This window comes from Neolamprologus multifasciatus, chromosome 23 (assembly GCF_963576455.1).
Source record: "Neolamprologus multifasciatus chromosome 23, fNeoMul1.2, whole genome shotgun sequence".
Taxonomy (NCBI): Eukaryota; Metazoa; Chordata; class Actinopteri; order Cichliformes; family Cichlidae; genus Neolamprologus; species Neolamprologus multifasciatus.
This window is the reverse complement of record NC_140460.1, coordinates 17,460,842-17,487,115: the sequence shown is the minus strand read 5'-3', so window position 1 is coordinate 17,487,115 and position 26,274 is coordinate 17,460,842. Positions and strand designations below refer to the sequence as shown.

At 39.8% G+C, this 26,274-nt stretch overlaps 1 protein-coding gene across 11 annotated transcripts in view; it reads left to right on the top strand.

Annotated features, from left to right (window-relative positions):
• The window catches only part of mcf2l2 (MCF.2 cell line derived transforming sequence-like 2), a 111,006-nt gene that overhangs the window by 70,258 nt on the left and 14,474 nt on the right, over positions 1 to 26,274 (top strand). For 8 of the 11 annotated variants that reach the window (XM_085149876.1, XM_085149877.1, XM_085149880.1 and 5 more), the window contains exons 26-33: positions 2,890 to 2,926; positions 3,088 to 3,185; positions 11,939 to 12,034; positions 13,196 to 13,294; positions 17,617 to 17,688; positions 18,124 to 18,234; positions 20,983 to 21,092; positions 23,255 to 23,370. In XM_085149876.1, the coding sequence (XP_085006002.1) occupies positions 2,890 to 2,926; positions 3,088 to 3,185; positions 11,939 to 12,034; positions 13,196 to 13,294; positions 17,617 to 17,688; positions 18,124 to 18,234; positions 20,983 to 21,092; positions 23,255 to 23,370 (739 nt within the window). The remainder of the gene's footprint in view (positions 1 to 2,889; positions 2,927 to 3,087; positions 3,186 to 11,938; positions 12,035 to 13,195; positions 13,295 to 17,616; positions 17,689 to 18,123; positions 18,235 to 20,982; positions 21,093 to 23,254; positions 23,371 to 26,274) is intronic. The other 3 variants (XM_085149882.1, XM_085149883.1, XM_085149884.1) reach the window with 3 other exon arrangements.

The following is a 26,274-nucleotide window of genomic DNA, read 5'->3' as shown; positions in this document are numbered from 1 at the left end:
ATACAAACAGACCAAGCTGTGTCATCTCACAGGTTTTTAGGTCTCTTGTGTGGCATCTAATGGAACAGTATTTAGCAGGATGATGATCCTAAAAACCGAACAAAGGAACCAGAAGTGCTTTAGATGTAGAAAGATGGCTAATTCTTGACTGATTGATCTCACCAACCAATGTTCCCATTAGTTAGTTCAAGCATAGCCTTTAAACTTCCCATTACAAACCTCATATACCAGCTATTACACAGTTGCTGTTGTCTCTGCAACCTACTTTGCAAGTCAAACATACCCAGCTCCTCCCTTTTACACCATTTCTGACTTAATCATTGTTTACGTATAGTGCATGCTGTCATTAATACTTCCTGAGCTTCTGAAGAAAACAATCGTCTTTTAACTAAAGTGGTTCTAGCAAAACTGCTCATTGGAAGCAACTGTGATTAGTGATTAAAAAATGTCTTTATTTTAGAAAATGGCAGCTGAGTGATAAGTATGGTTAGACAAAGTTTTTGTACCGCTGGAATTATTTCAGTATGTATCTTACCCTATATTCGTCTAGATCAGGGGTCAGCAACCTTTAACACCCAAAGAGCCATTTGGACCCAGTTTCCATGGAAAAGAAAGCCGCAAATACTTTTTGACATCTAAAATGAAGATAACACTGTTTTGCTTATGAAATACATGAAGTGCTACAGAGAATTTTTTTTTTTATGGAATGAACACATTTTGAACTAAACTAAAAATATAACAAAAAGGAAACTAAAACTGTAGCGAGCCGTCATCCTTATATCACCTTTGGGATTTTGCAGCCTGTAGCGGAGCCTTTAAAAAAATAATTGGAAAAAAGCACTATGCTGCTAAAAAATGAAAAATAAGTATTTGCAAAATATCTGCATAAACATTTATTTTACGTGGTTAATGTGTGTGGCAGGGTGTGGTCTGCAGTGCCACTGCAGGGGAGGTGGACGCACCTGAGCGACATCTGCAATCAAGCCTCGCCGGCTTAAATTCTGTGCTCGCTCTGCTGTTGTGTTGGTGTGTGTCGGGCTGTGAGCTGCAAAACTACAGCTGGCTGTGTGGCGACAGCAACCATGTGTGAAAAGTAGTCAATAAAGAAAAAAGCATGTTCATGCAAACATCGTCAGGTGGTATGTTGACAATGGGACTTCTGCTCCTGACCGTCTGCGCACAGCGCCTGCCTGCAGACCTGGGCTGTATGAAGTCACTAGTAAGCGTGAGGCATGAGCGGTGTTTGTTTTTACCACTTGGCCTGCCTGGGGTTGAAAGTCTCGATAAATGCATGGCATTTCGGCGGGTATGGTTTATGTGAGTGTGACGCTTGTTTTGAGCGATGAAAAATAATAACATAGTTTTATTTTTATATTTCAAGATCACAGTAGTCTTCCAATTTAGAACTACAAGTTAAAAAGAACTAACACAAATAAAATACACTTCAGTTAAATACTTCCAAACCACGTGGAGCCGCAGTATAAGGACTAAAGAGCTGCAGGTTGCCAACCCCTGGTCTAGATGAATGATAAACATGGAGGATGGAGTGTGCATCACATTATAAACTTTGCCATATGCATGGTGTTACTCCTCATTTAAACTCTTGCTGCTGCTGCTGCTGCTGCTGCTCTCTTCTCAGACTGTCTACGCACAATATGACTAGCCTTTATGAATAAAACATCACTTTGTCCATGATGAAAAAATAGATGCTTTTTGCTGAGTACAATATTCGGTGCTATGCTGAGTCTGCACTTCTCCGACAGGCTCATTGGTTGCTTGGTATAAGAGGTAACAAGCCAGATCATTCACAGAGCTTGGTATTTCACTTATGTGAGCTATCCATTTGGCTAAGGCAGCACCTCTTGTGTACAGTTATGTTACTAGATGCTTCTCTAGAGACTTCCTGCCTCAGAGCAGGATTCTTGTGGCAGGCCAGAATTGTTAACGTTGCATTTATGAAGTCTGTTGATTAGATGTAGGTGATGTCTGAAGCTGCATTCCAGGAACTTAAGTGTTTGGATTTTTCTTTCTTTATAGAGCCCGAGCAGGATTTCAGGATATCAGTCCAGTAAAAGCAGCTTATAGAGTTGACACAGCATTCTGGGAGAATTTAAGCATTGAAATAACTCATGAATTATAGAATAAAAGCTTCCAGTTGTAAAAGATGCCAGCAGCATGGCTCTAAAGCATAGGCACTGGAAGTAAAGCTTGAAACCTTGATGTTCTATAGTTTTTCAGAAAACTAGATGGTGTTTTGTATCTTCTTCTGTCTTGTTCTTTTCTGTTTGGTCTTTCTGATATCATCTCTTGACTTGTGTAAAGAGGACTTGTACTGTTGTATGTATTCAGTACAGTGCAGGACACAGATTCAATAGGACCAGACACCAGTGGAAGATTACAAACAAGACACAGAAGCCTCCTCAAGGCCTGCGTGACATACAAAATCCACAGTGTGGTACCGAAGAAAATATTTGCTATGAGAAAAATAATGAAATGTTGCCTCTGCTCTGGACAGCAGGAAGAAGGAAACATCGACTGCTTCTAACAGTTAAGATGGCAAAACTGAGAAATTTAATAAGTTTTAATGAGTTTTAATGAATTCAACAGCAACAAATACAGGCACAGAAAATGGCGACCTTAGAGTAGCAGAATATTTTATGGAAATGCTATCCAAGCCAATTCCTCCTATTCCATTTACCAATCATATTTTACTCATTTACTAAACCAAGTCAAAATCCCTCACGTACCGATGAACAAAGTAGCTTTGAGCAATGTTTGGGGCCAGATGCCTTGCTCAAAGGTAGCGATTCCAGCAGCAAATCCTTGTTTTAAAGCTCACAGTGCTCCAGTTTGACCATCAGTAATTTTCTGTTTCTCTTGCATTCACAGAAGCCAGCCAGCTCAACATCTATGGGGCCCCCATGAGGTGAGGAAACAGAATCACACAAATTAGAAATTAATCAGCAACCATGATGACCATGTTGCAGAAAATCTGAAACCTTCTCTCTGAATCTGAAAAAATCTGGACAATGACAAGTGGAAATCTTAGCTATTTCAGTTTCTCACTGATCTGTCTACTCTCAATAGGAATGTGCGGAAGATGGCACTGAAACACTCTGATTCATCAAGCCCAGAGTCAGGCTTCAGGAGGTCCAACCCCAGCCCTAATATGAGGCAGAAGAGAGGTGAGAGCTCACTTGCCAAACTAACCAAAAAGTCAGCATCTCGTATTACTTCCAGAATTGAGTAAAATGAACTGTAGATGGGGAAAGATGTGTGAACCTTGAGATTTCAGATTGCAGTCTCCATGGAGTTATTGTAAAATGGAAGAACGGGCAAGGTTACAGCACATGGCCTCTCATGCTAACATGCTGTTCATACACACATAGTCTCCTCTAAATCTCTGTGTTGTACTTCTGCATGTAGACTCTTACCCAAAAACAACCTTTGCACACGCAGTTAGGTCAAAAGAAGCTGTATAGCCTCCTCACACAGAGATGCACGCACTAACACAAATACAACGCTGTCAACCGCAGTAGGGGATAAGATAACAGGTGCAATTTCAAATTGTACCTGTCTCCTGTGAGAAAGCCCTCTGTGCTGCTTTCTAGTGTGTATGGCTATCAGCAGTCTATCAGCAAGGGTTGTTGATCAAAGTTGTGTCTGTGTGTCTGTGTGCCAACACTAACTCAAGGTGACAGGAAGCATCCCCTATGGCCAATTCCAGGGAGCCACCTGGTCTCTTAACACCCCTTTTTTCTGTCTTTCATCAGTTCTTCCATGTCTCACCCCTTTATCCGTGCTATCTATTTATCTATCACTTTCTTATCTGTAGCCTTTCTACAGTGCCCTTTATATCACGCCTTATCTTGTCTTTTCAGTTTCCCTTTATTACTTTAATATCTAAAGTTTGCTGCATAACATCAATATATCAAATTATACTTTTAAATATGCAGCAAAGGTCCAGTAATTTTACAAGGCTGTGAAATATGCTGCTGAAAAGACTGTTGATCTGCATGCAGTCTAGCAGTAGCTATCCTTGTGATGGAAATCTGTTGCCAGCCACAACTGTCATGGTGTCCTGCGTTGTCCTTCATTCATTCTGTTTGTTTGACACTATCTTACTCTACTGTCGTTTAAGACATACCACTCCTACCTGTCCTACTCTCCTGCCAGTATTGTCAGCTGAGTGCCTTTCTACTCACCTCTTTCCACTTCGCCAATCAGTTACCATTGATTAGACACATCATTTGTCAGAGTGGTCTGCCAAAGTGTTGCACTATTCCTTAGTCTGCTTCTTAACCCTGAGTAAATCCTGGAGTGTTGTAAGCTCCCTCTTCTTTGCTGCCTGGTATTCTATTGCTTGTGAAAAAAAACTTGAGTATTAACCTTGACTTTTTTTTTTTTGGTCAACATGAAAAGGGCCATGTCTGTGTTTGAGCTCAGGACCTTCTTGCTCTAAAACAGCCGTGTCAACCATTGACCCACTGGGACTTTCTCATTATAATAGAGTGACATGGCAGTAAAAGAAGCCTGAATAGAAGTCTATATGATTATGAGACGAGCCATTAATGGAGCCAACCCTTTGTGAATGTTGCATTTTAGTGGTTGAACTAGAAGTTACAGTGGAGAAAAGCTTATTAAACCTCATTATAGGGTAAAGTCATTACATTTTTGAAGCTCTTTCTATCAGATCTGATTGAAGGTTCTGGCTCTCTGTTCATTCAGATAGAGACTTTAAACTAAAAAAACTGCATTTTTACCTCAAGGCATTGACGAGTTGGCTCCTAAAAGCCAAATCTTACTTCTACAAAGACTTTTGTCATGCATTGACGTTACGGTCTGGCTTGTCTGAACCTAGGCAACACATTTGTGCAAGGAAGGTGCTGCTCACTGAAGTGCATGTGTTTCAAATCCGTAAGCCGCGATTTTCCAGATACCGAGAGTACCTCTGGATCCTCCCTTCAGCTCCAGAGAATTTTTTTGGGGGGTGAGTCGAGAGTGTGCCAGCCGTTCCTGTGTTTCCTGGCATTTAGCCGAGCTGAGTGGGAGAGGCATTCTCCATTCTTCAGCTTTTGAAATGATCTAGTGTTATTTAATCTGACATTGCTGACATTTTAGCGTTAAAACCCTCTAGAGACTGTTTTTGGAAAGCTATGCTTCTGTATATAAGAAAATCAGAGTGATTCTTACAAGGCCTCAAATAGACAGAATAATTCAAATTTAGCTGGTACAGTGTCGACATACTCCTTGGAGTGAGTGGAGGCCGATGTCGAAAGCATCCCCTAAGTCCTAAAACACCACTGAAGGTGTGGTTTGCCCTACAGCATTTGTTCAAAGGTAGGTTTCAATAACTTAGTAAGTGTTTACTGTTTCTGCTTTCTTTTTATGGATTTTCTCCACCCTGCCATGCTCTCACACTGAATTTTCTTTACCACTCGCACAGTCCCAAATGCTAGCAGGAAGTTAAAGGTTAGGGAATGCTGACAGTGGCTGCTGCTTTGGGTATCGCCCTTCAAATGCGTGGCTGGCCTCTATTATAAAACCAACCTGTCTGTCTCCTGGCATCCATTGTCACCTCCTGCTCTATTCTCTCTTTCCCCTACTCCTTTATGTTTCTGTCTTGTGCTGTTTATTCCTTCTTCTGTCAGCTTCCAGCCATTTACTTTTCATCAGTCATCTCTCTTTAATTCACTCTGTGCATCCCTTTTACTTCTCCTTAGTTCTCACATTCCTTCTCGTCTTTGATTCTTACTCAGTTTTCCGTCCTGGATTCCTTCTAATCCCATTTTCATAACATCTATTTCTTGTTGATAATGCTTTGCATTGAACTGTTATCTGAGTGTGGTTTTATGCTATGAAGTTTTCCTAGACAGACTGAGCAAACAGAAACACTTTGCAGTGACATCTCAGTGCTGATGAACTGCTTTTCACTAATGATTACCCAGAAATCACAGCTGTGATGTACCGTGTGTCACGGTACTTTATCGTCACCAGCTGTTATGTAGTGTGGACCAGAATGTTGCTAAAAAAAATTCCAACAAAAATGAAAAAAGCTACACTTAGCTGCTCACAGGGAGTACCAAAAGGTTCAGTTCAATTCAGTTCTATTTATACAGCACCAAATCCCAACAACAGTCGCCTCAAGGTGCTTTATATTATAAGGTAGATCCTACAATAATACAGAGAAAAAAACAACAATTATATGACCTCCTATGAGCAAGCACTTTGGCAACAGTGGGAAGGAAAAACTCCCTTTTAACATGAAGAAACCTCTGGCAGAACCAGGCTAAGGGAGGGGCGGCCATCAGCCGCAACTGGTTGGGGTGAGAGAAGGGTAGTGTTTTCAGATGCCCCTGAAAGGGATTTGTGTTCAAACTAGAGATGTTTTACCCATCCATCCATCCATCTTCATCCGCTTTATCCGGGGCCGGGTCATGGGGGCAGCAGCCTAAGCAAAGAGGCCCAGACCTCCCTCTCCCCAGCCACCTCCTCCAGCTCGTCCGGGGAACACCAAGGCGTTCCCAGGCCAGCCGAGAGATATAATCTCTCCAGCGTGTCCTGGGTCTGCCCCGGGGCCTCCTCCCGGTGGGACATGCCTGGAACACCTCACCCAGGAGGTGCCCAGGGGGCAACCTTGTCAGATGCCCAAACCACCTCAGCTGCCTCCTTTTGATGTGGAGCAGCAGCGGCTGTACTCTGAGCCCCTCCCGGATGGCCGAACTTCTCACCCTATCTCTAAGGGAGAGGCCAGCCACCCTTCGGAGGAAGCTCATTTCCGCCGCTTGTATCCGCGATCTCGTCCTTTCGGTCACTACCCACAGCTCGTGGCCATAGGTGAGGGTAGGGACGTAGATCGACCGGTAAATTGAGAGCTTCGCTTTTACACTCAGCTCCCTCTTCACCACGACGGCCTGGTGCAGCGTCTGCACTACTGCAGCTGCAGCCCCAATCCGTCTGTCGATCTCCGGCTCCCTTCTCCCATCACTCGCGAACAAGACCCCGAGATACTTGAACTCCTTCACTTGGGGCAGGAACTCATCCCCGACCCGGAGTGGGCACTCCACCCTTTTCCGGCTGAGAACCATGGCCTCAGATTTGGAGGTGCTGATCCTCATTCCCGCTGCTTCACACTCAGCTGCGAACTGCTCCAGTGAGAGCTGGAGGCCCTCACCCGATGAAGCCAACAGAACCACATCATCCGCAAAGATCAGAGATGAGATTCTGAGGCCACCAAAGTGAAAGCCCTCCGCCACTTGGCTGCGCCTAGAAATCCTGTCCATAAAAATTATGAACAGAACCGGTGACAAAGGGCAGCCCTGGCGGAGCCCATCACCCACCGGGAACGAGTCCGACTTATTGCCGGCAATGCGAACCAAGCTCTTGCAACGGTTGTATAGGGATCGAATGGCCCGTAGCAATGGGCCAGACACCCCATACTCTCGCAACACCTCCCACAGGACACCCCGAGGGACACGGTCGTATGCCTTCTCCAAGTCCACAAAACACATGTAGACTGGTTGGGCAAACTCCCATGCACCCTCAAGTATACTCGAGAGGATGAAGAGCTGGTCCAGTGTTCCGCGACCAGGACGAAAACCGCATTGTTCCTCCTGCATCCGAGGTTCGACTAGCGGACAAACTCTCCTTTCCAGCACCCTGGCATAGACTTTCCCGGGGAGGATGTTTTACTGGTTAGGTAAATGTGTAAACTACTGCACCATGGAGCCAAAACAATAGGGTTTTAAATCTCATGGCTTCTCTCTAGCTCATATTTCTGATAGTACAGCAAAACATGTTCTATGGTTTTATCTTCTCCACAGTAATCCCCAGTGTGGTGTTTTCTTAGTGCCATTAAAAATTGCATGTATAGGCAAACAGTGATTATGTGAAATGTGGTGTTGGCTGGGCATTCTTATCCCACACAGTAATTAATAGTGGGCTTGCTACATGCACTGGTTCTTATATAGTGCTTTTCTACTCTTAACTGAGCGCTCAAAGCGCTTTTATACAACTTGCCTCACCCATTCATACAAGCACTTTTTTCTATGCTTTTCCTATGTAAGTTCTTTCTATCTAACATTCACTCTGATGGATGCATTGCACTGAAAAAAAGGGATTGGCCAGCTCTTGGATTTACATAAGCATCTTGCGTGTATTTAACACAATTGCCTCATGCTTTAAAGTTAAGTGTAACTATATAGTGTAGAAACTACATGATATGCAGAGAGGGTAGATTAAATTGTTCATATCATGTTCAAGTGAAGTAAGTCAATAATATAGCAATGTTAAATCCCGCGACACTGCACGGGATTTCAGTCTCGCACTCTTTGGATCGTGGTTTCAGGAAGGCATCCATCTCAGTCAAGTCGAGCAGCCACCTCTACTTTTTTTGGTATACCAAAAAAAGTAAATTGGGTGGTTGTTACATTAAAAAAGTCTACCTTGTAATTTGAACACAATAATTTCATGTTTCTATGAACGTAATTAAATCATGTAGGATTTGCATAGAATTCAAAAACTTAATTTGTTCCTGTTGAGATGACATGATACAATCTAGTAAGAGTGGTTAGTTGCTGAACTCATGAAATTCACAAGATCGCACAAGATTTCAAACTGCAGGAAAATCAGTGGAGTTATAAGAGGCAGAGAACTACACACACACCACGTGCATGCTATTGCTATTTATTGTGGATTAACCTTTCACAGACAAAAACAAAAAAATTCTGCATCAAATACAGGAAATCATAGCTTTCCTGTATTTCCTAGATTGTTGGCATGGTGGTTAGTGCTGTTGCTTCACAGTAAGAAGGTCCTGGGTTCAAATCCACATTCTGGCTAGTTTGCAGTGGCTTCTCTCTGGGTATTCTGGTTTCCTCCCACAGTTAAAAGTCATGCAGTTATTAGAGTTAGGGTTAACTGGTGATTCTAAATTACCCGTGAATGTAAGTGCACGTGGTTGTTTGTTTCTATGTGAAAGACTGGTGAGCTGTCCAGGGTGTACCCTGCCTCGTAACCTATCACTTCAGGTTTATTTCCCAGCTCTCCTGCAACCCAAAGGATGGTAGTCATTATAAATCCATTCAATTTTTATGGTAACCAGGATCTAGACTTTGTTGAACATTATGTAATATGAAGACAACATGTAGTATTTAAGTGACCAAGTAGTATTGGGGTAAAAGTTATTGAATAGTGTTGAAATAAAATGACAAAATTGTGAAGGATTAAAATATTCCAAGAGCTCAACTTACTTCATCTGAACATGTTTCAATCGCATTTTAGGAACACAAAATGCACAGGTTTATTGAATATGAAAAAGTTGTGTTGATTTAACTCAGTTGTTTAAGTTTCTGCCAAAGCAAAACATTTGTGTGCAACAAATGTCCACTGTTGAATCAAGTAAATCCAACATGGCCTTTTTTTCAGTGTGGAGAGCAACTTGGGGTTAGTATCTTGCTCCATGATATGTGGAATGCAGACTGGAGCTGACTGAGATACCAACTACCAACCTTCCAATTTGTAGGTGACCTGCTCTACCTCCTGTTGCCTATTGAAAACCCATATAAGGGTCCAGCTCACTACCCTACATAATAATAATGATAATAATAATAATAATGCTGCATACAGTGACAATTAGAAAACCTTTACAGAATTAAAAGTCAAAAATACAAAATAAAATTGAATGTACAATCTTAAAAAGGTGTGTTTTAAGAAATGGTTTAAAAATAGAAACAACGAATACTGTGAATGCAGTGTGGGAGAGAGATCCAAAGAAAGGAGGCTGAGAGCTCTGAGGTCCGTGGTAGTCGGACGAGCACTTAGTACTTTATCATGCTGACTTGCTTGAGCAGTTAATCAGGCTGACAGGCTCATTGTGAAGGTGCAGGAATATATACACTTGTTTTAAACTAAATACAGTATAAAATATTTGATTGCAATATTTATCATGTATTAGCACCTCTTTTGTTTGAGTGACAGCATGGACTCTGCAAACTCTGACAACCAATCTCGAGTCTCTGTCTTAGATTTATCAGTAAATCTTTTTTCTTTTTTTTAGCAGGACTTTTGCTGATTGCCAACCTGTTTTATTTATCATGTTTATTCTGTATTTAAGATGAAGTAGCTTTTCTGGTCTTCTGTAAACAAAGCTTGATGTATTGATCTTTTGATGGTGTGAGCCACGCACTGCTCCCTTAGAAATCCTCAGTGTAGCCATACTTTGACGTTGAGAAAGCCAGCCTTTGCTCAGAATAACAATGTGACTACTGACAGTTTCACTTAGTTCTGATGCCATGTTTCCCATGCTTAGAGTGCTACTTGGTAAGCAATGTTCCACTAGAAGCATGAGGCACATACATCTTTCTAAAAAGTGAATATAGGGTTTTATGTGTACAAGCCCCTGATGGGTTGTTTAAATCCATGGATCATCTGAGCAATGCTTCATTAAAAAAACAACAACATACAAAATATGACCTTTTTTACAAAGCATACACTGTAGATAAAAGATGTAATTAACTGTTGCAGCGAGCACTTTTAGGCCCACAGAACCAGAGGCTTCAATTTTATACAATGCATAGTCTATGTACAAAGGAGTGAACATGGTCAATGACTTCTAGTCTGCTTCAGTTTAGCTGCTGACCTAGAAGCAGTGGAGAAACTGAAATATTCTTTCATTTTACAGGGTAAAAATTATTGTGTGGTTATTATAAATATTTCAAGACCTCTTGCGTTTACATAAAAATATGTCAGATTTTGATGGGGTCTCAATCCTTTTTGTGCTAAAACTCTTTCACATTCCTTAAAAAATTGTCAATTATTGAGTTTCTCTGGACTGATGGCTGTGGTTAGGGAACTTTAACCATAGTTATTATCTGAGGAAAGTGGCTCAATGTGTTATGTGTTTTCCAAAAAAAAAAAACCTCTATGAGGGGAAAATTGAACAGATGTGAAGTGAAGACTTTCACCAAAATCTCCATTTTTGTAAGTCTATGTTTTCATTGTTATTGTCATTAATCTTGTAGTATTATCTTCTCTTCTTCAGACATAGATGATCCATTCAAGGTTTAAGATGGAAGAATTAAGTCCCTCTTTCACTTAGCTTCCTTTGGCCAGTTGTACCGTTTAACTTCAATGTTTAATATGACATAATTTCATATTTCAACAACACAAAATACAGATAATAACAAATAGTAATAATCTATAGTAGATTCCTAAATATCAGTCTTAGGAAACAATCTGCTTTTCTGCTTTCCATCATCTGCACAGTAGCTGGAAGAAGGGAACTATTAGATTTGACTGCTTCACATGATCAAAAGCATCTTGGACAGAATGATGATTTTACACTTTGACAGCAAATGATAAAAAAGTTATCTGAAAGTCGAACCGTAAGTGGGTCAGAATAATGAATGAAAGTTGCAGCATATGTGAGAAAAACCCTTAAATATCTTGCACGCTTTGCATGGAAGATTGCATAAAATTATCTGCATGTCAGTGTCACAAAGTGATGGACAATTATGCCAAATTCTTTCAAGAACTTAATTCTGGTAAACGAGCCACTATTGACTCCGCGTCCAAGGATACAGTACGTTAATTTTAATCTGTTGATATTATTGTTGAATAAACAATTGAAAAAGTGTTGGCAAATATGTCTTGTGGTGTAGTTCAAGTATTTCATTTTCTAAGGTATAAGTTTGACGTAATGAAACGTTGACTTATGGGGAAAAGGTATGTGTCTCCATATGGTACAGTATACTTGCTTCATAAACAACCTGCAAGTGTTTAGTAAGTCTGCAATTCAAGTCAAGTCAAAAATTACTATTAGAGCACTTTGACAGCCATATAAACCCTTTGCATCACTTTATTCTTTTCAAGCAACTCTCAAACTGCTTCTTCTTTCTCTAATGTACTAACTTCTGCTTAATCTCGCTTTGCTACGTAGCTGACGCTTCAGCCAGCCAGTCAGGCTACTCGGCTGTTAATGCTAGGAAGCATTTCACCTTGCAAGGACTTTCCAACAGGAGGTCTCTTCCAGCAGGTAACAGCAATATGCCGAGTGCTCGCTAAATCCACCTGTATCGCCATCTTTATCATCATCACTGGCATCTTTGTCAACATTATCATCTGTTGTTTGCTCTTTTTATCTATAATTGCTGTCACGATAATGTTGATCATAATGATAATTGTCATCATCATGAACGGCAGCAGCATCTGCCCTTTGTAGTTAAGTCTTTTCGCTCCGGTGCATGCCACTTAGTTCTTGCACGGATTTCTCTACGTGCATTGCAGTGTCTGCCATATCTCACATAATAAGACCGCATCTCCATCCACTCCTCTGTCTGTGCTTTTATCTGTTCACGTCTGTATCATCTGCCTCTGCTTGCACTGCAACAACTGTGATTTAGAAAAGAATGGGATGGAGTTCTGTCGGAGAGGCATGATTTGACAGCAGGTGATGGACAGATGAAGACAAAGAGTAGCTGGGCAGAAATATATGGTGAAGCATTACACGGCATTTCACCTCACAGTACCAAAGTCCTCTTGACATTGTAATATGTTTAAACATATCTGAAGGAAGAAGAGACTTGTTTTTGTTTCACAGCAGTACGACCACACGGGTACGCTGATGACACAGTTGGAGGAATGAGAGAGCAGTTTTGAAAGACACTCATCTCCAGTCACGTTTAAGTCACTAGACGGCAGACGCGTCGAATGATAGAAACCTTTCTTTAAAATTAGTGAAAGCTATCCCACTGTTGTGTTGCAGTGATGTTGCATCAGGTAAAACAAAACAAAAACCAAAAAAATCATATTTATTTCATTAATGATGACTAACAGGGAATCCTTGTACTTTAGACTTTTGTATCAGTCCAATTTAATTTTTATTGGCTAAACTTAGATTTTGAAAGTAAAATCTTAGTAAACTCTCAAAACAATCATTTTTCTTTCTTTCTCAGTTGCATTTTATGGTCTTTCCTAGAGAATGTATAGATAATTGGTTATTAAGATGGCAGTGCTAAGAAGGACCGTGAAGGCTGCTTTCTCTTTGTCTTTGATTTGCATTCTATTTAATGCCCAAAGTCGCTGTCCATCCTCCTCTTCCTTGTCATTTCGCCTCTTTTTAAATCCCGTTACTAAAGCTTTCTCTCCCCGTGCTTTTTCCTTTCTTCTTTTCCTCCTGACCCCTTTCTGGCTTTAGAACCTGCTGCTAAAGAGGCTGAGGTCCCCCGCCGCTTCTCTCTCACTTCTTCTCTCGCTTCCTCTTCCTCCTCCTCCTTCGCTACACGGCGCACAAAAGGTACCAGCCTTTGTAGTTCCTTCCTGCTCTTTACAGCCTTTTTCTTATTTTGATCACATTGGCTGCGTTGTTACTGATGTGCATCTCAATAGGTTAAATTCTAATTATTACAGTGAGTAGTTGTGAAGTGTCAAACAAAAAGGATGCATTGCTATATCGTACATATTTTAAAGTGAAAAGAAATTACATGTTTTGTGGGCTGGATCAAAAAGGAAGAATTGAACATTTTGCATTTTTAATATCATTGCAATGGCGGTTGTTTGTTTTCTTTATTGCCAGATTTTGATTTGATTAGATTTTTTTTTTTTGGTCCACCGTACCAAACCTATTCTCCAAAATACAGATGCAGGGAGAGGTTTGGAGAACTGAATGTTTTCACAGATTTGAGCAGAGATTTTCTCTCCACGCTTCTTTTCCTCCAACCAGTCGAGGCAGATGGGCACCCTGTCTGAGTGTGACTCTGATGGAGGTTTTCTTCCTGATAAAAGTCAGTGGTTTTTCAGCCCTCTTGCCAAGAGCTGCCCAAGAGGAATTGTAAGAAAGAGCCAGGGTCCACTTTTCTGTACAATGAGAATTCAAGTGAATCAAAACCGTTCAAATTTGTTTCGTATCGAGGTTATTTTAATGTTTTTCATTGTATTTTAAACAGGTGACTAGGTTATAGTGCATTGCCACACACCTGCCAATTTGTTTTGGGGTTTTGTTTACTCAGCTAAAATAGGAAATATAATTAAATATGTGTTTTAAACATTAACCCATAATTTCACCTATGGAAAAAGGTGGGATAGAGGTTACCTCTCATTATATCTGAGAGAGCCTAAACATCCAGTCTTTTGTGTGATTTACAGGGTGCTAAACTGAGTTTCTTTGTGTGTCTTTGCTAACAGTAAATCATTTCTAATACAGAGCAACATATGAGTTTGATCAGTACGTGTATATGTATCACTCCTGTAAGCTTACAGTGATTCTGACCCACAGCAACATACAGACTTGAATCTACAACTCACTTTAGATTTCTTGCTCACGTTTCTCTGTTAGCTACAAGCATGGATACATTATGCGCATTAGCTTGCCAAATTAGCTTCCATATGCACATCCCCTGGGAGACAAGTGCACTCCTAGTATCAGTTTGCTGGCTAAATAGCAAATTAGCTGGTCAGCAACTTCACCATATTCTCCTCTCTTGAGATTTGCAGCGTGTCTGATAGAGAATTGCTAAAAACACAATGAGAGAAAGAAGAGATGGACGAGAGGTGGGCAGGCATTCAGTACAGATACTTTTTTTAAGCAACTGTAATGAAATAAGAATTTTGATAAGGTGACATTTGGAATGCAGGGTGACATTAAAAGTGGCAATAGAAGTGCAATTTCTCTTACGAATACAGATGAGACACTGATTTTCAAGGAGGCAGAGGCAGGAAAAGAATTCAAATTGAACTTTAAAAAAAAACTATTTCCATTCAGTCTCACTGTCCTCTTTTTATTGCATTTCTTTTATTATCCCTCATGCAGCTGAGACTGACCGATCAGAGCACTGCAGGCCACAGTGCTCAGCGGAGGTCTGAGCGTGGCTGTTGCTTTTCGGCCTGTGTTTTTAATTCTAATCCACACTGTGTGCTAAGCAAGGAACAATATCACTCTATATTGCTTGATATTGTTGAAACAGATATGAAAATCTGTAGCACTACCATGTAATTGTAATTGCATACAGCTTTATATTTAAAACTGATAAATGTGAATTATGAGTAATTGAACATATGGGCTGTATTTTGTTCATCACTCCCTCATAGCACCTAAAACATTTCCATAAGATAAACGTGTGATTTCCATGAAATACAAGCAGGAGAACAGGTGTAAAAATGAAAATGAATGAAGACTGAATTCCATTAAGAGACATTATTTTTACGACTCTGCACTGTTACGTCTTCACTGGACAGACCAGTGCTATCATTAATGTAGTTCATAACACTTGTGCTTTTTTCTGGTGTGATAAATATCTGACATGGAAGCAAAAAATAAATAAATAAATAAATGTGGTGTTGAGGCAGTGTTTTTACACAGATGTTAGTATTACCATGCTGTGTTTCAACATCATGTCTTTATGTTTTGCTTCTAAGGAGCCAGGTTTTATTTTTATTTTTTAAAAGTGGTCTTATAATAGTTCTTCGGCCCTTCTTAAGGTCCCTCAAAGTTTCTTTGGATGGTTTTTCAGTCATTTTCAGTCCCTGTCTCTCACTGGTGTCAGAGGAATATTTTGGGGCTTTTTAAAGCTGCTTAACACTGACATATGAATCATTCAAGAATAAAAAAAGACACCCAGTTGAAGGGATGAGCCAGCGTTGTGTCTACGCATAACACACAACTTAGCAAAGAAGCAACTTTAAATTGTATCTTTGGGCATTTTCTTACAAGCAGCCTTTCACAAAAACACATCATTTGTTCCCATTTCTTAATTTGAATCTATGAAAAATGCAAAAGATAACACAGTGTGACAGGCATGAAATAGTATTTCAACAGCATGATTCCCAAAGAGATATTAGCCAAACATGTGGCGTATGTGGGCTTCCTGTGCAGAGAGTCCTCAACACACTTGAGGAAACGGGACAAGTAGATAAAGTGAAAGGCCTAATAAGGTATTTAAGTCATGTCATTAAGAAATAGGAGGTAAACATCTGGCCATTCAGTTGATACATCTAATGTTCAAAGAACTGTCAGTAGAAATAGTCTCAGTAGAAGGGTGGATGTGAAGAAGCCATTTTTTAGGAAGGGAGACAAGGAAAAAAGGCAGAAGTATGCCCACATTTTACAAAAATTTAACTTAAAATCGGAGGTAATAGATCTGATGGAGGGATTCATTCAATTTTCAAATATAAGCTGTCGATATGTTTATCAAAGATCAGAAGAGAGGTGGTTTGGAGCTACATTTCAGCCACTGGTCTTGGGGATTTTGTCAAAATTAATTAAATTATGAATGTGTAAAAGTACTGTCAGATTTTGATCCACTGTGTAACCGCCTGGAAGTTGTGTGATTATTTTTTTAGCATCACAATGATCCCTAACACACTGACAGTGTAGTAGAAGAAATGTCTGGAACATGCAGTAGAACACGATCAGTCGTGGCCTATGACTCCCCAGAACTCAACATTGTTGAAGCAACATTGTCATTCAAGTCAAGTCAGTTTATCTATAAGCACATTTAAAAACAACACACGTTGACCAAAGCGCTGTACAAACTGGAAAAACAATTGTTGGATCATATTGACAGAGAATGGAACAAAACATAGTCAACAGGAGAAGAAAACTTGCTTAAGAGACTTCCGAGAGAGAGTTCTTGCACAGTACTGTATCAGTAACTACTTGATATAATTTTTATCTAAAAAAGTTGTAGAACTCTTAATCATTAAGTCCAAGTCACATAAAGTATGTAGTGTATGATTGATTGTGTCTATTACTGGTAAAAACTAGGGACAGGCATACACGTCAGGGGGATTCAAAGCCAGCTTACTCCCTGCAGTGCACAAATTATCACCAGTGGGTAGAAGACGTGTTTCCATCTGCATACATTATGGTTGCAGAAACTCACATATCAAATATGATACCAGGCACATTATAATATTACATGTGGAGCTTTATAGTAGGTCAATCAAAACACATTTTCAGTTTGATTTTGTATGTGCAGATTTGTTTTTCAATGAATCAATAATTATAGATGTTTTGTGGTCAAAGGTCAAATATTTCTCACAAAAGATGAAAAAAACAATTCAAACATAAAAATAATGTCTGCATTAAAGATTCAGCAAATACTTTAGTTACAACATATGAGAGATTACATAAGAGTCAGAAGCTACTGGTAACCATGTAGCCTGCATTCTCAGGCTGTATGAAGCAGCTGCAGCATCAGTTCTATATTCTGTCTAATTATGCTGATGGTCATGAATTAAACCACGAAGAAAAGCATCCATTTCATTCATTCTCCAGCAAAATTAAAAAATAAATAGCTGGACAGATGGAAAAATAATTTTTTTGTCAACTAATTGCTCTCATCTTTAGAAACTCTGTATCCAGGTGCCTATTACTGCATGGAAAATATGACTCTTTAAAAAAAAAAATTAAAGTCATAATGGTCTTAAGACAATTCAGCCCACTTAAGGCCTATGTCTAAATGACAAAATGCTTTTTAACAGAAAATAATATTACAGCTTTCTAATGTCTAAAAGGGACTTTAAAAGGTTGATGAAAGGTGATTTGGGATAATGCAACCGTCTTTCTAATATGCTGGTTTCTCATTAATTCTCTTGTTGCATGTTATTTCCTCTGCCCAGGTCCCCTCTCTGCTAGCATAAAGAGCAAAAGGCATGAAATAAAGAGTGATCCCACTCCATTTGGTTATGAAGGTACAAGGAGAAAGATGTTATTTCTTGATCGACTGTGCTTCTTTATTTCTGGATGATGTGTTTCACCTTTTGTAGTTCAATTTCGTGCGTGCTTTGGTGACTTGTAGGTGGTTTGTGATGTTCTGTTTCTCAGTGCATGAGCATCAAATGAAATTGGTATCATTTGTGTGTGTGTGTGTGTGTGTGTGTGTGTAGCTTTTGTGTGTTTTGATCACAGATTTTCCCTGGTAGGTGTTTGGTGCTTGTTTATTTTTTCTCTCTCATTGATTCTGCATGGATACAGTTGCATGGTTTTCTTATTAGACAGCACACTGACTGGATGTAATTGTGCAGCTTTTAGAAATTGTGCTTTTTAAATACAGGTTTTGGGTTTTTGTGGTGCAGTTTAACGGTTGTGATGCCAAAATTGGTATAAAGCAGTTGGCTTCCCTCCAGATACATTGCGCGGCGCTATGGCAGCAGTCAGGAAACGTCAGAGTATGACTACCAGCACTTCTGCTGGTCCTGGTGGCACCTCAGCTGTCCCTAGATCCACTTCCCAACCAGGTAACTACAGGGGAGGATTCATCTCCTCCAGTCACTTGAGAGACTATCATCCTGTGGAGTTGATTTCAGTTTTATGTGAAAGTATATTTCGTTTTTTGTTTTGTTTTTTAGTTGTCCTCCTTTTGCATCACATTGACTTTCTTCTTTAAAAACATAAACAGAGGCTACGTCTGTCAAATGGCTTCAAACTACTGACCAGTCCAAGTGTCCTTGTAATGATGTGCTTTCTTTGAGAGTTTTTAATCTACTCCCTTGTTAAATAAAGCTTAAACAAATTTAAGAAAGAAAGAAAATTCAAATGTCAACTGGTTTGAGGGAAGTGGTAAAAACCTTTCATAAACCCATCAGAGGAACATTTTTACGATGTTAATAATTTAACATGATTAATTTCTTCTGTCTTCCTGTGCACATACTCGGCCTTGTATAATCTCCTCTCCAGCTTCTCTTAAACACAAACCTCTAAATAATCAAAAACAACATGATAACAGCACCTATTGCTGTTTCCTAAGCAGGAACAGAGACCCATTTAGAGGCAGATAAGAAAACATGTGCCAAATATATATTATTAAATCACAGTTAACCTTCAAATTTTAACTTTGAAGCCTTTCAGACAGAAAATCTGTGCGTGCGACCACATCGGCTCCAAGGCTAAAAATAACTGTTGAATGACGATATATAGATGGGATCTGATGTTGAAGCCAGATACTAAACCAGTAGTGATAAGATGATGGAAAACCACAGACTTGAAAACATACCGAATGTTTGATATGAGTGTAACAAACAAGTGGTTGTTATAGATCACAAAAGAATTTGAAACTGCTCAAAATTATGCAGAATTATTGTAGGCCATATAAAAATGAGAAGAAAGAAGGCTTGTGACCATATTTTGATGACTATTTTGTGCCTTCAGAGATTAAATAAAAAGAAAGAAACGAGGATCACATATGCTGACTCTGGCTTTTTGTCCATAAGTTATACAGCTGTGAGGAAAGACTGACTGGACAACGTAGCTACATCATTTCTCAAAAAAGGGGAGATTTTGCAGCATTTAGCCTAATTTGCCATACAGAAGAAATGACGTTTCCCATAATCACTGTGAATATAAATGGATGCTTTTGTTTTCATTTCATTTTGTTTTTTGTGCGTTCCTTGTTGTGTTTTTCGTTGTTGTTGTTTTTTCCTTTTTGAATTTTGGGGACTCGCTGAACTCAGCATTCTGACAGAATTCATCAAGCACAAATAAGCTGTTGTGATTCGGCGCGATATGAATAAAATTGAATTGAATTTACAAATAAGAAAGTTGGTTTTCAAGCAGCCCTTTCTTGAGATGAATTTCAAACCTCAGCAACCGTAAAATGGAGACGGAAAGTAGATGTGCTTGTAAATCCAGTGGAAGAACCTGCTCACTCCACCTAAACCATGAAGAAAACAGACACTTTTATCAAAGTTAGGTCTGATTATCACTATTGCCTTTGGTGGGGTGTTGTGATGGTGTTAGGTTGAATGGAAAATACCTGGTGCTGGTGGTGACAGACTTGAAACATTCAAATCTCCCTTAGTTTTTGTTATAAAAGCACAAATTTAATATATAATTCCAAAAGTTTTATATATATTTTTAAATAGATCAATAATTAGTAAAAGGCTAGGGCAGTGTTTTTATCATGAACAAAAAGAAAACTGCAACGAAACTTAACCTGATTAAAGAAAAGGGATGAAAAAGTTGATAAAAAGCTGATAAAAAAAAAAAAAAACTTTACCGAAAGGAATAAGCGACCGCTCCCCCGGTCTAAACACCTCCGTGGCTGATTGACTGAGTGCATTCAGCTGTGCACAGGACACTGGCTCCACAGGAGCAGATGCAGTACCTGAAACAGGATGTAGAGAGAGCGCAACACCAGCGGCGACTCACAATAGATCTGCGGTGATGTAACAACCAAAATCACATCTTAAGAGCTTTATTCTTTATTTTTTACAAACCCCTTTACTTCAACAAATTGTAAAGTTGAAGAATGATGCTTTACAATTGGCAAGCTCTCACGGCTCCTTGCACTATTATAACTTGTGAAGCAGTTTTGGAATTCAAAACCCTGTGTTCAAAACCCAGGCGTGTGAGAGTGAGTGTTTGGACCCACTGTGCACTGTCTTCAACTGATGCTGGGATAAGCACTGTGTTTTTGTTGTTGTTTGTTTTTTCTTGTGTTTCTTTCTTTGTTCTGCCATTGTGGGAAAAAATGTTCAAATATTTCCCATGTTGTTAGTGAAAACGTCTTACTTTTTTGCTGCCGTTCAACAGTGTGCTGATAGATCAGTAAACTGCACCAGTACTCAAAAAGGTTGTGAGTTCAATTCTTCCCTGAGGCAAGAGTGATGTCTGGATAAGCAGTGTAATCTTTTTACGCTGATACCATAAATATTAGACTTATTTTAATATATGCATGCGCTGTATGTGCTGCTTCAGTCATATGCTAAAGTCGTTATTAGCGTGAGAAGTATGGGTAGTGACAGCCTCCCTTGTGCAGGCTGCGACTCGTACAGGGATTGAAGTCATCCTGAATGTGAGAAATTTGGCTTGAGGTTGAATTCTTGGAAACAGAATCATCAAGTTTTCACGATGATGTAACCAATTATTTGACTGCACAGCAACATTACTTTCCCGAAGCGTCATCACCTGCCAAGATGCATATTAATGTCCCCCCTTGTTTATAAGTACATTTTTAATGGTAAATCATGTGTATTGATTCCCCTCAGGCTGGGCCCAGCGGCGTCTTCTTTCCATCGACACAGAGGACTTTGAGACGATTCCCTCCAGCGCAGAGGAATCCTCCAACTCTTCAGACGAGGAAGGCAACAATAAAAATGTAGGCAACACTTAAGTCTGCTGCCCACATCAGCTAAAAAATGTAAAGAAGTGAAGCTCAGATATCATTTTGAAACTTTATTTAAGAGTGAAACTTAGTAAAACATAATGTTGCAAATGATTTTGTCCAGAAATGAAACCAGGTGTGACAATTTCAGCAACAATTAGCATTATTAAACTTTTGCCCGAGTGAGGAACGTAACTCAACTGCACTCATTCGACTCCAGCTGAATCATGTCAGCTGTCAGATAAATCATGACATTTTATGATCACGAACCATCCCCCAACTGCTATACACTCATCTCTCATTGACTCTTCACCCATTCTTCATTTTCCCTTCTTTTTCACTAAATCTCATTTCAATCCCCCTAAAGGAGGACCCCTCCACAGCTTAATTATTTCCCATGTTCTCCCTTCTTGTTATCAGCAGGCACTGACCACTTGACATTTAGGAAATGAGGGGAAGATGAAAAAGGGGTAGGATTTTAACTGCACATGTCTGCCGAATATGGCAGCATTTCCACATCCATTATAATCTGTGTGACGTACACGCACGTGCACACTATCGACACGAGGACTGAACACGTTAGTGATGCAGGGAATGTAGCAGCTTAGAACATACATTTGTAAGACACTTTATTAGGTACTTAGCTAGATGTAGGATGGACTACATTTTCCCGTCAGTACTTCACAGTTGCTGCAAATTTGTCAGGTGCATGTCCATGATGTGAATCTCCCGTTCCATCATATCCCAAATGAGATCTGCTAGATTGAGATTTGGTAAATGTGGAGGCCATTTGAGTACAGTGAACTCATTGTCAGCTTCAACAAACCACTTTGAGATGATCTGAGCTTTTATGACGTGGTGTGTTATCCCGCTGGAAACAGCCATCAGATGATGGGTAAACTGTGGTCATAAAGGGATGGACAAGATCAGCAACAGTACTCAAGTGGGCCGTTGCACTTAAATGATGATTCTCAGCAGGTAATAATGGGGCCCAAAATGTGCCAAGAAATCAGCCCCCATTCCATTACACCACAACCACCAGCCTAAACTGTTGATACGTGGAACCATAATGTCTAAAGCATGGATCTTTCTGCTCAGGTCCTGCCATCCAAATGCTGTAGCACAAAATCAAGACTACTCAGATTTGGTGTTTTTCAGATCTTCTGTTGTCCGTTTGTAAATTGCCGGTGTAAATTGTAGTGTCAGTTTCCTGCCTTTAGTTGACAGTAGTGGTTTTCTGTTGCTGTAGCTCATCTATTTCGAAGTTCAGTGTGTTGTGTATTCAAACAAGCTCTTTTCATAATGAAAAGGTTGTAATAGTTATCTAACACACTGTTGCTTTCTTATCAGTTTAAAGCAGTCGGAGCATTCTCCTTTGACCTCTGACATTAACAAGGCATTTTCATCCAGAGAACTGCTGCTAACTGGATATTTCTCTCTTTTTCAGACCATTCTCTGTAAACCCTAGAGGAAGTTGTGTGATTAAAATCCCACTAGATCAGCAGTTTCTGAAATACTAAGACCAGCCCGTTAACAACCATGCCACATTCAAACACGCCTAAATCACCTTTCTTTCCCATTCTGACACTTGGTCAGATCACATCATGTTGATCTTGTTTTGGGTTGCTGCCATGTGATTGGTATATTAGACAAGAGCATATCTGTGTTAACAAGCAGTTAAACAGATGTACTTGACAAAGTGGAGAGTATGTTTGCATCATGCAGTCAATCACAATTTAAATTGTGTTCATCTGCAACAACAACAACTAAATAATCCCACATGTGGATGTGACTCAGATAAGACAAAGAAAAAATTGGGACATTCAATCCCTGTGGTGTGCATGTACCTACAGACCCTATAAATCTTATAATCATTAACTTATTTATTACTATCTAATACTACAAGAATAGCAAAATAAATGAAGTCCAATGTCTTGTCATTGGTATATTTAAATTTAAATGCTTTTATCTGCTGTCTTTGTTTCAATTTGTAGGGTATTGTTTATTACTCAGCAGTTCGTGTAATGCTTTGTGGATTTCCAGAATGACTGGCTAAAGTAGAACAGTACCACAGTACAGTAGAGCAACTTTAAGCAGTAGCCTTTAAGTCTTGGGATTGGCTAAATGTTGAATTTGAAAACCATTTCTTTCTGCAGGGTGACAGCAGCCGTTTCCGAGTACAGCTAACATACGAGTCTCGTGATCCGCAAGACCTCTCTCTGGAGACAGGTGACCTCGTCCAGTTTGTGGAGGAAGCAAAGAATGGAAACTGGTAGGTTTTTGTTTGTTGGCTGAACCACAGGATTATTTAGAATGCCCCACCCCACTCCCCACCCCCCATCCATTGATTGGCTGCTATATACCCTCCACACAGCCCTCCCTTCAAGTTTTTAAATTTCTGTTTTTAAGATATTGTATTCCTAAATAAAACTGAGCAAACATTACAGGGAATTTTACAGCATATATACCTTTAGGGCATTCACGTTGCGAAAAAAAAGAAATTGCCCGGAGAATATTTAAATATTTTATTACTGAGAGACCTAAACAGTGATATACAAAAAGTGTTGAAAGCAGTATTTTGCATAATTGTGTGGCAACACATTTTTAGGTAATTTATGAGGTGTGATCAAAAAGTTCTGGGAATGAGCCTCTCAGCAGGTGGCAAGCAAAGATTGTGTTGAAGTGACTGGAAAACCTTTCAGAATATACGGTGCCAGCTCACTATCACACTCTGGCAAGCACCAGTGTTCTGGTCAGTTTCTCCCTCAAGCGTTATGAGGGTACAGTAGAAGTCCATGTTGACAGCCTCAACCTGAAAGATTAATTCATGGTGCACAATCCAGTGAATGTCGCAAAAATAATGAGCGCTGCCTGCTCTCCGTCCTCACCCGAAGCACTGCCTCGGGGCTTGGAAACTGTGGACTCTTCCATTGAAACCTCAGTTGTAACTGGAGACCCAGTTCTCATTACCAGTAATGAGCCTCCACACGAAATTCATGCAAGTTTGTAAGAAAAGTTAACATTGTGTTACTGCGTATGTTTGAGGATTGCAGTAAAACCACAGAGTGGAACTTGGCCAGTGCAAAGAATCAAATCCCTTATATAGATCCAAATGTGGCCTCCTTCATGACATTGAAGGGGCCAAATTTAAATAGGGCAGGTTTTTTTTATTTTTAAAGGCCAGTTATTGAAACCTTTTGTTCACACACAAAAAAGACTGCACGTTGAGCTACAACACCTTAGCTCATAAAGACATGCCATACCCCCAAAACTCACACTTGGACACCTTAGAATAAAGACCAGATGTCCATCCCTTGTTGCTTAGAGCCTCTAATTTGGTTGTTTAACCAACCTTTGAGAAACTACATTTTCAACCAGTTTCAGCAGTGGTGGACTGTTGGTTTCAAAAAGGTTCAGGCCTTAGCTTTTAAAAGTTAGTACCTGAGTCACGGACACCATGACATTCCCCAGCACCCTTATTAACCACCTCCAGTCGCTAGAAGCTTAGTTTATACTCTGTTTTCAACACAGACAGAAGACCTGATGGCCCAGCAGCCATTCTTTGTATATTTTCTTGAAGTCCATTTGAACTCCAGTGCCTGGGGCGCAGGCATAGTTTGTGCATTGTAATTTAAATTCTCAGTAGAAAAGTCAGTGCAGTCACAAAACAGCCAGACAGGCAGACTGCCTGCACAGACCCTCACACTTGTTGTCTGATGATTACATTTAGGTCGTTTGGACATGAGCACAGTTAGGTGGACTTGTGGACATAGTATATACAGTATAATGTAGACTTCAAAGGTATTTTCTGGGATAGCACAATAGGTCATACAGTAGAGGTATCAATGTTTCTCCAGAAATGTATTGTTTGCCTCATTGCTTTTTAGCCTGCACTAATCATCCAGCTATCAGTTCTTTAAAAATGGAACCATTCTGTGTCCTTTTATTCATGCATATCTGACACCAAAATCATGTGCTTGATTGAAATAGTCTTTGTACCAACGGATTTCTATGGAGCTATTTTGTTAATTGTAATTATGAAATTACCAATCATTTCTGACAGTGAGTCTTTGTGTCACCCTCATCATTGTTTGTCTTTTGTCTGTTCAGAAAGCATCAGCACAAAGACCAGTAAGTGTTAAAGAAAATGAAAAAAAGCTGTTAACAGCCTGGTGCAAAAGCTGTTCTGCGCAGTGGGAGTCTTTTGTAAAATAACCCATGAACTTGGGTACTTTTATGGCTTGAAGTTGGGCTATGGTTGCTTTGATTAACACTGAGCCTACCAGGTTTCATTATGTCTTTGCAGCAGTAAGGTAATAGCAGTCTACTCAGCCTACAACATAGTGGATGAGTCCTACTACCATCACCATGGGAGTGACAACAGGCAGCGGCCACTTTATGGGCTGATAGCATTTGAAAGAGGGAAAAAGAGCAGAATCAGATAAGCTGAATCTATCCTTACTGACAAAATACCAAGGAAAAAAGAAAATAAACCTTTCAGAAAGGCAATATTCCCTTGCATAGCCCATGTGTTTGAGTGTATGACATTGAATTATTGTTATTGTTGATCTTGTGTATTTTTGCATAAGAATTTTGCAGTTCCACTGCTATCTGTAATCATTACCCACACCATGGCTTCCCTGTTTAAAACTACCTTCAATTCAACCACATTAATCAAACAAGCTCAAGAGAGACTTGTGCAACGGGATGCTTCTTTGCTGCCCTGTTCTATCTTCACAAGGATTAAAGGCTGAGAGCGACTCATAAGGAATTAAAATTTCATTGACTGTAACTTTATCCTGATGAAGCAGTAGGAACACAACAAAACGTGTGGCTGTTGCTAAATCAAGGAAGGTTGCAGAAAACAATGGCTTCAGATTAATAATAAATCACTGTTTGATTCACCTCACCAACACCATCTTTGCTTTTGACCTGACAAGGAAGCAGCAGCTACTGCCTGCTTGGATGAGCAGCCTCTAGAAAGTGAGCTGAAAGAATGTTTTGAGCTCATGCAAGCTCCTCTGCATTAGAAAGTGATTAATAGTCTACGAGATAAAAGCTCAACTTGCTTTAAATATGCTCATTTTTCATCACCTCATGAATATTTCAGCCCTTAAAACAGTCTCCTGTCGACTCCATCTATGGATTTTTGCCGCTAAAAGGTCTCAGTCACTCA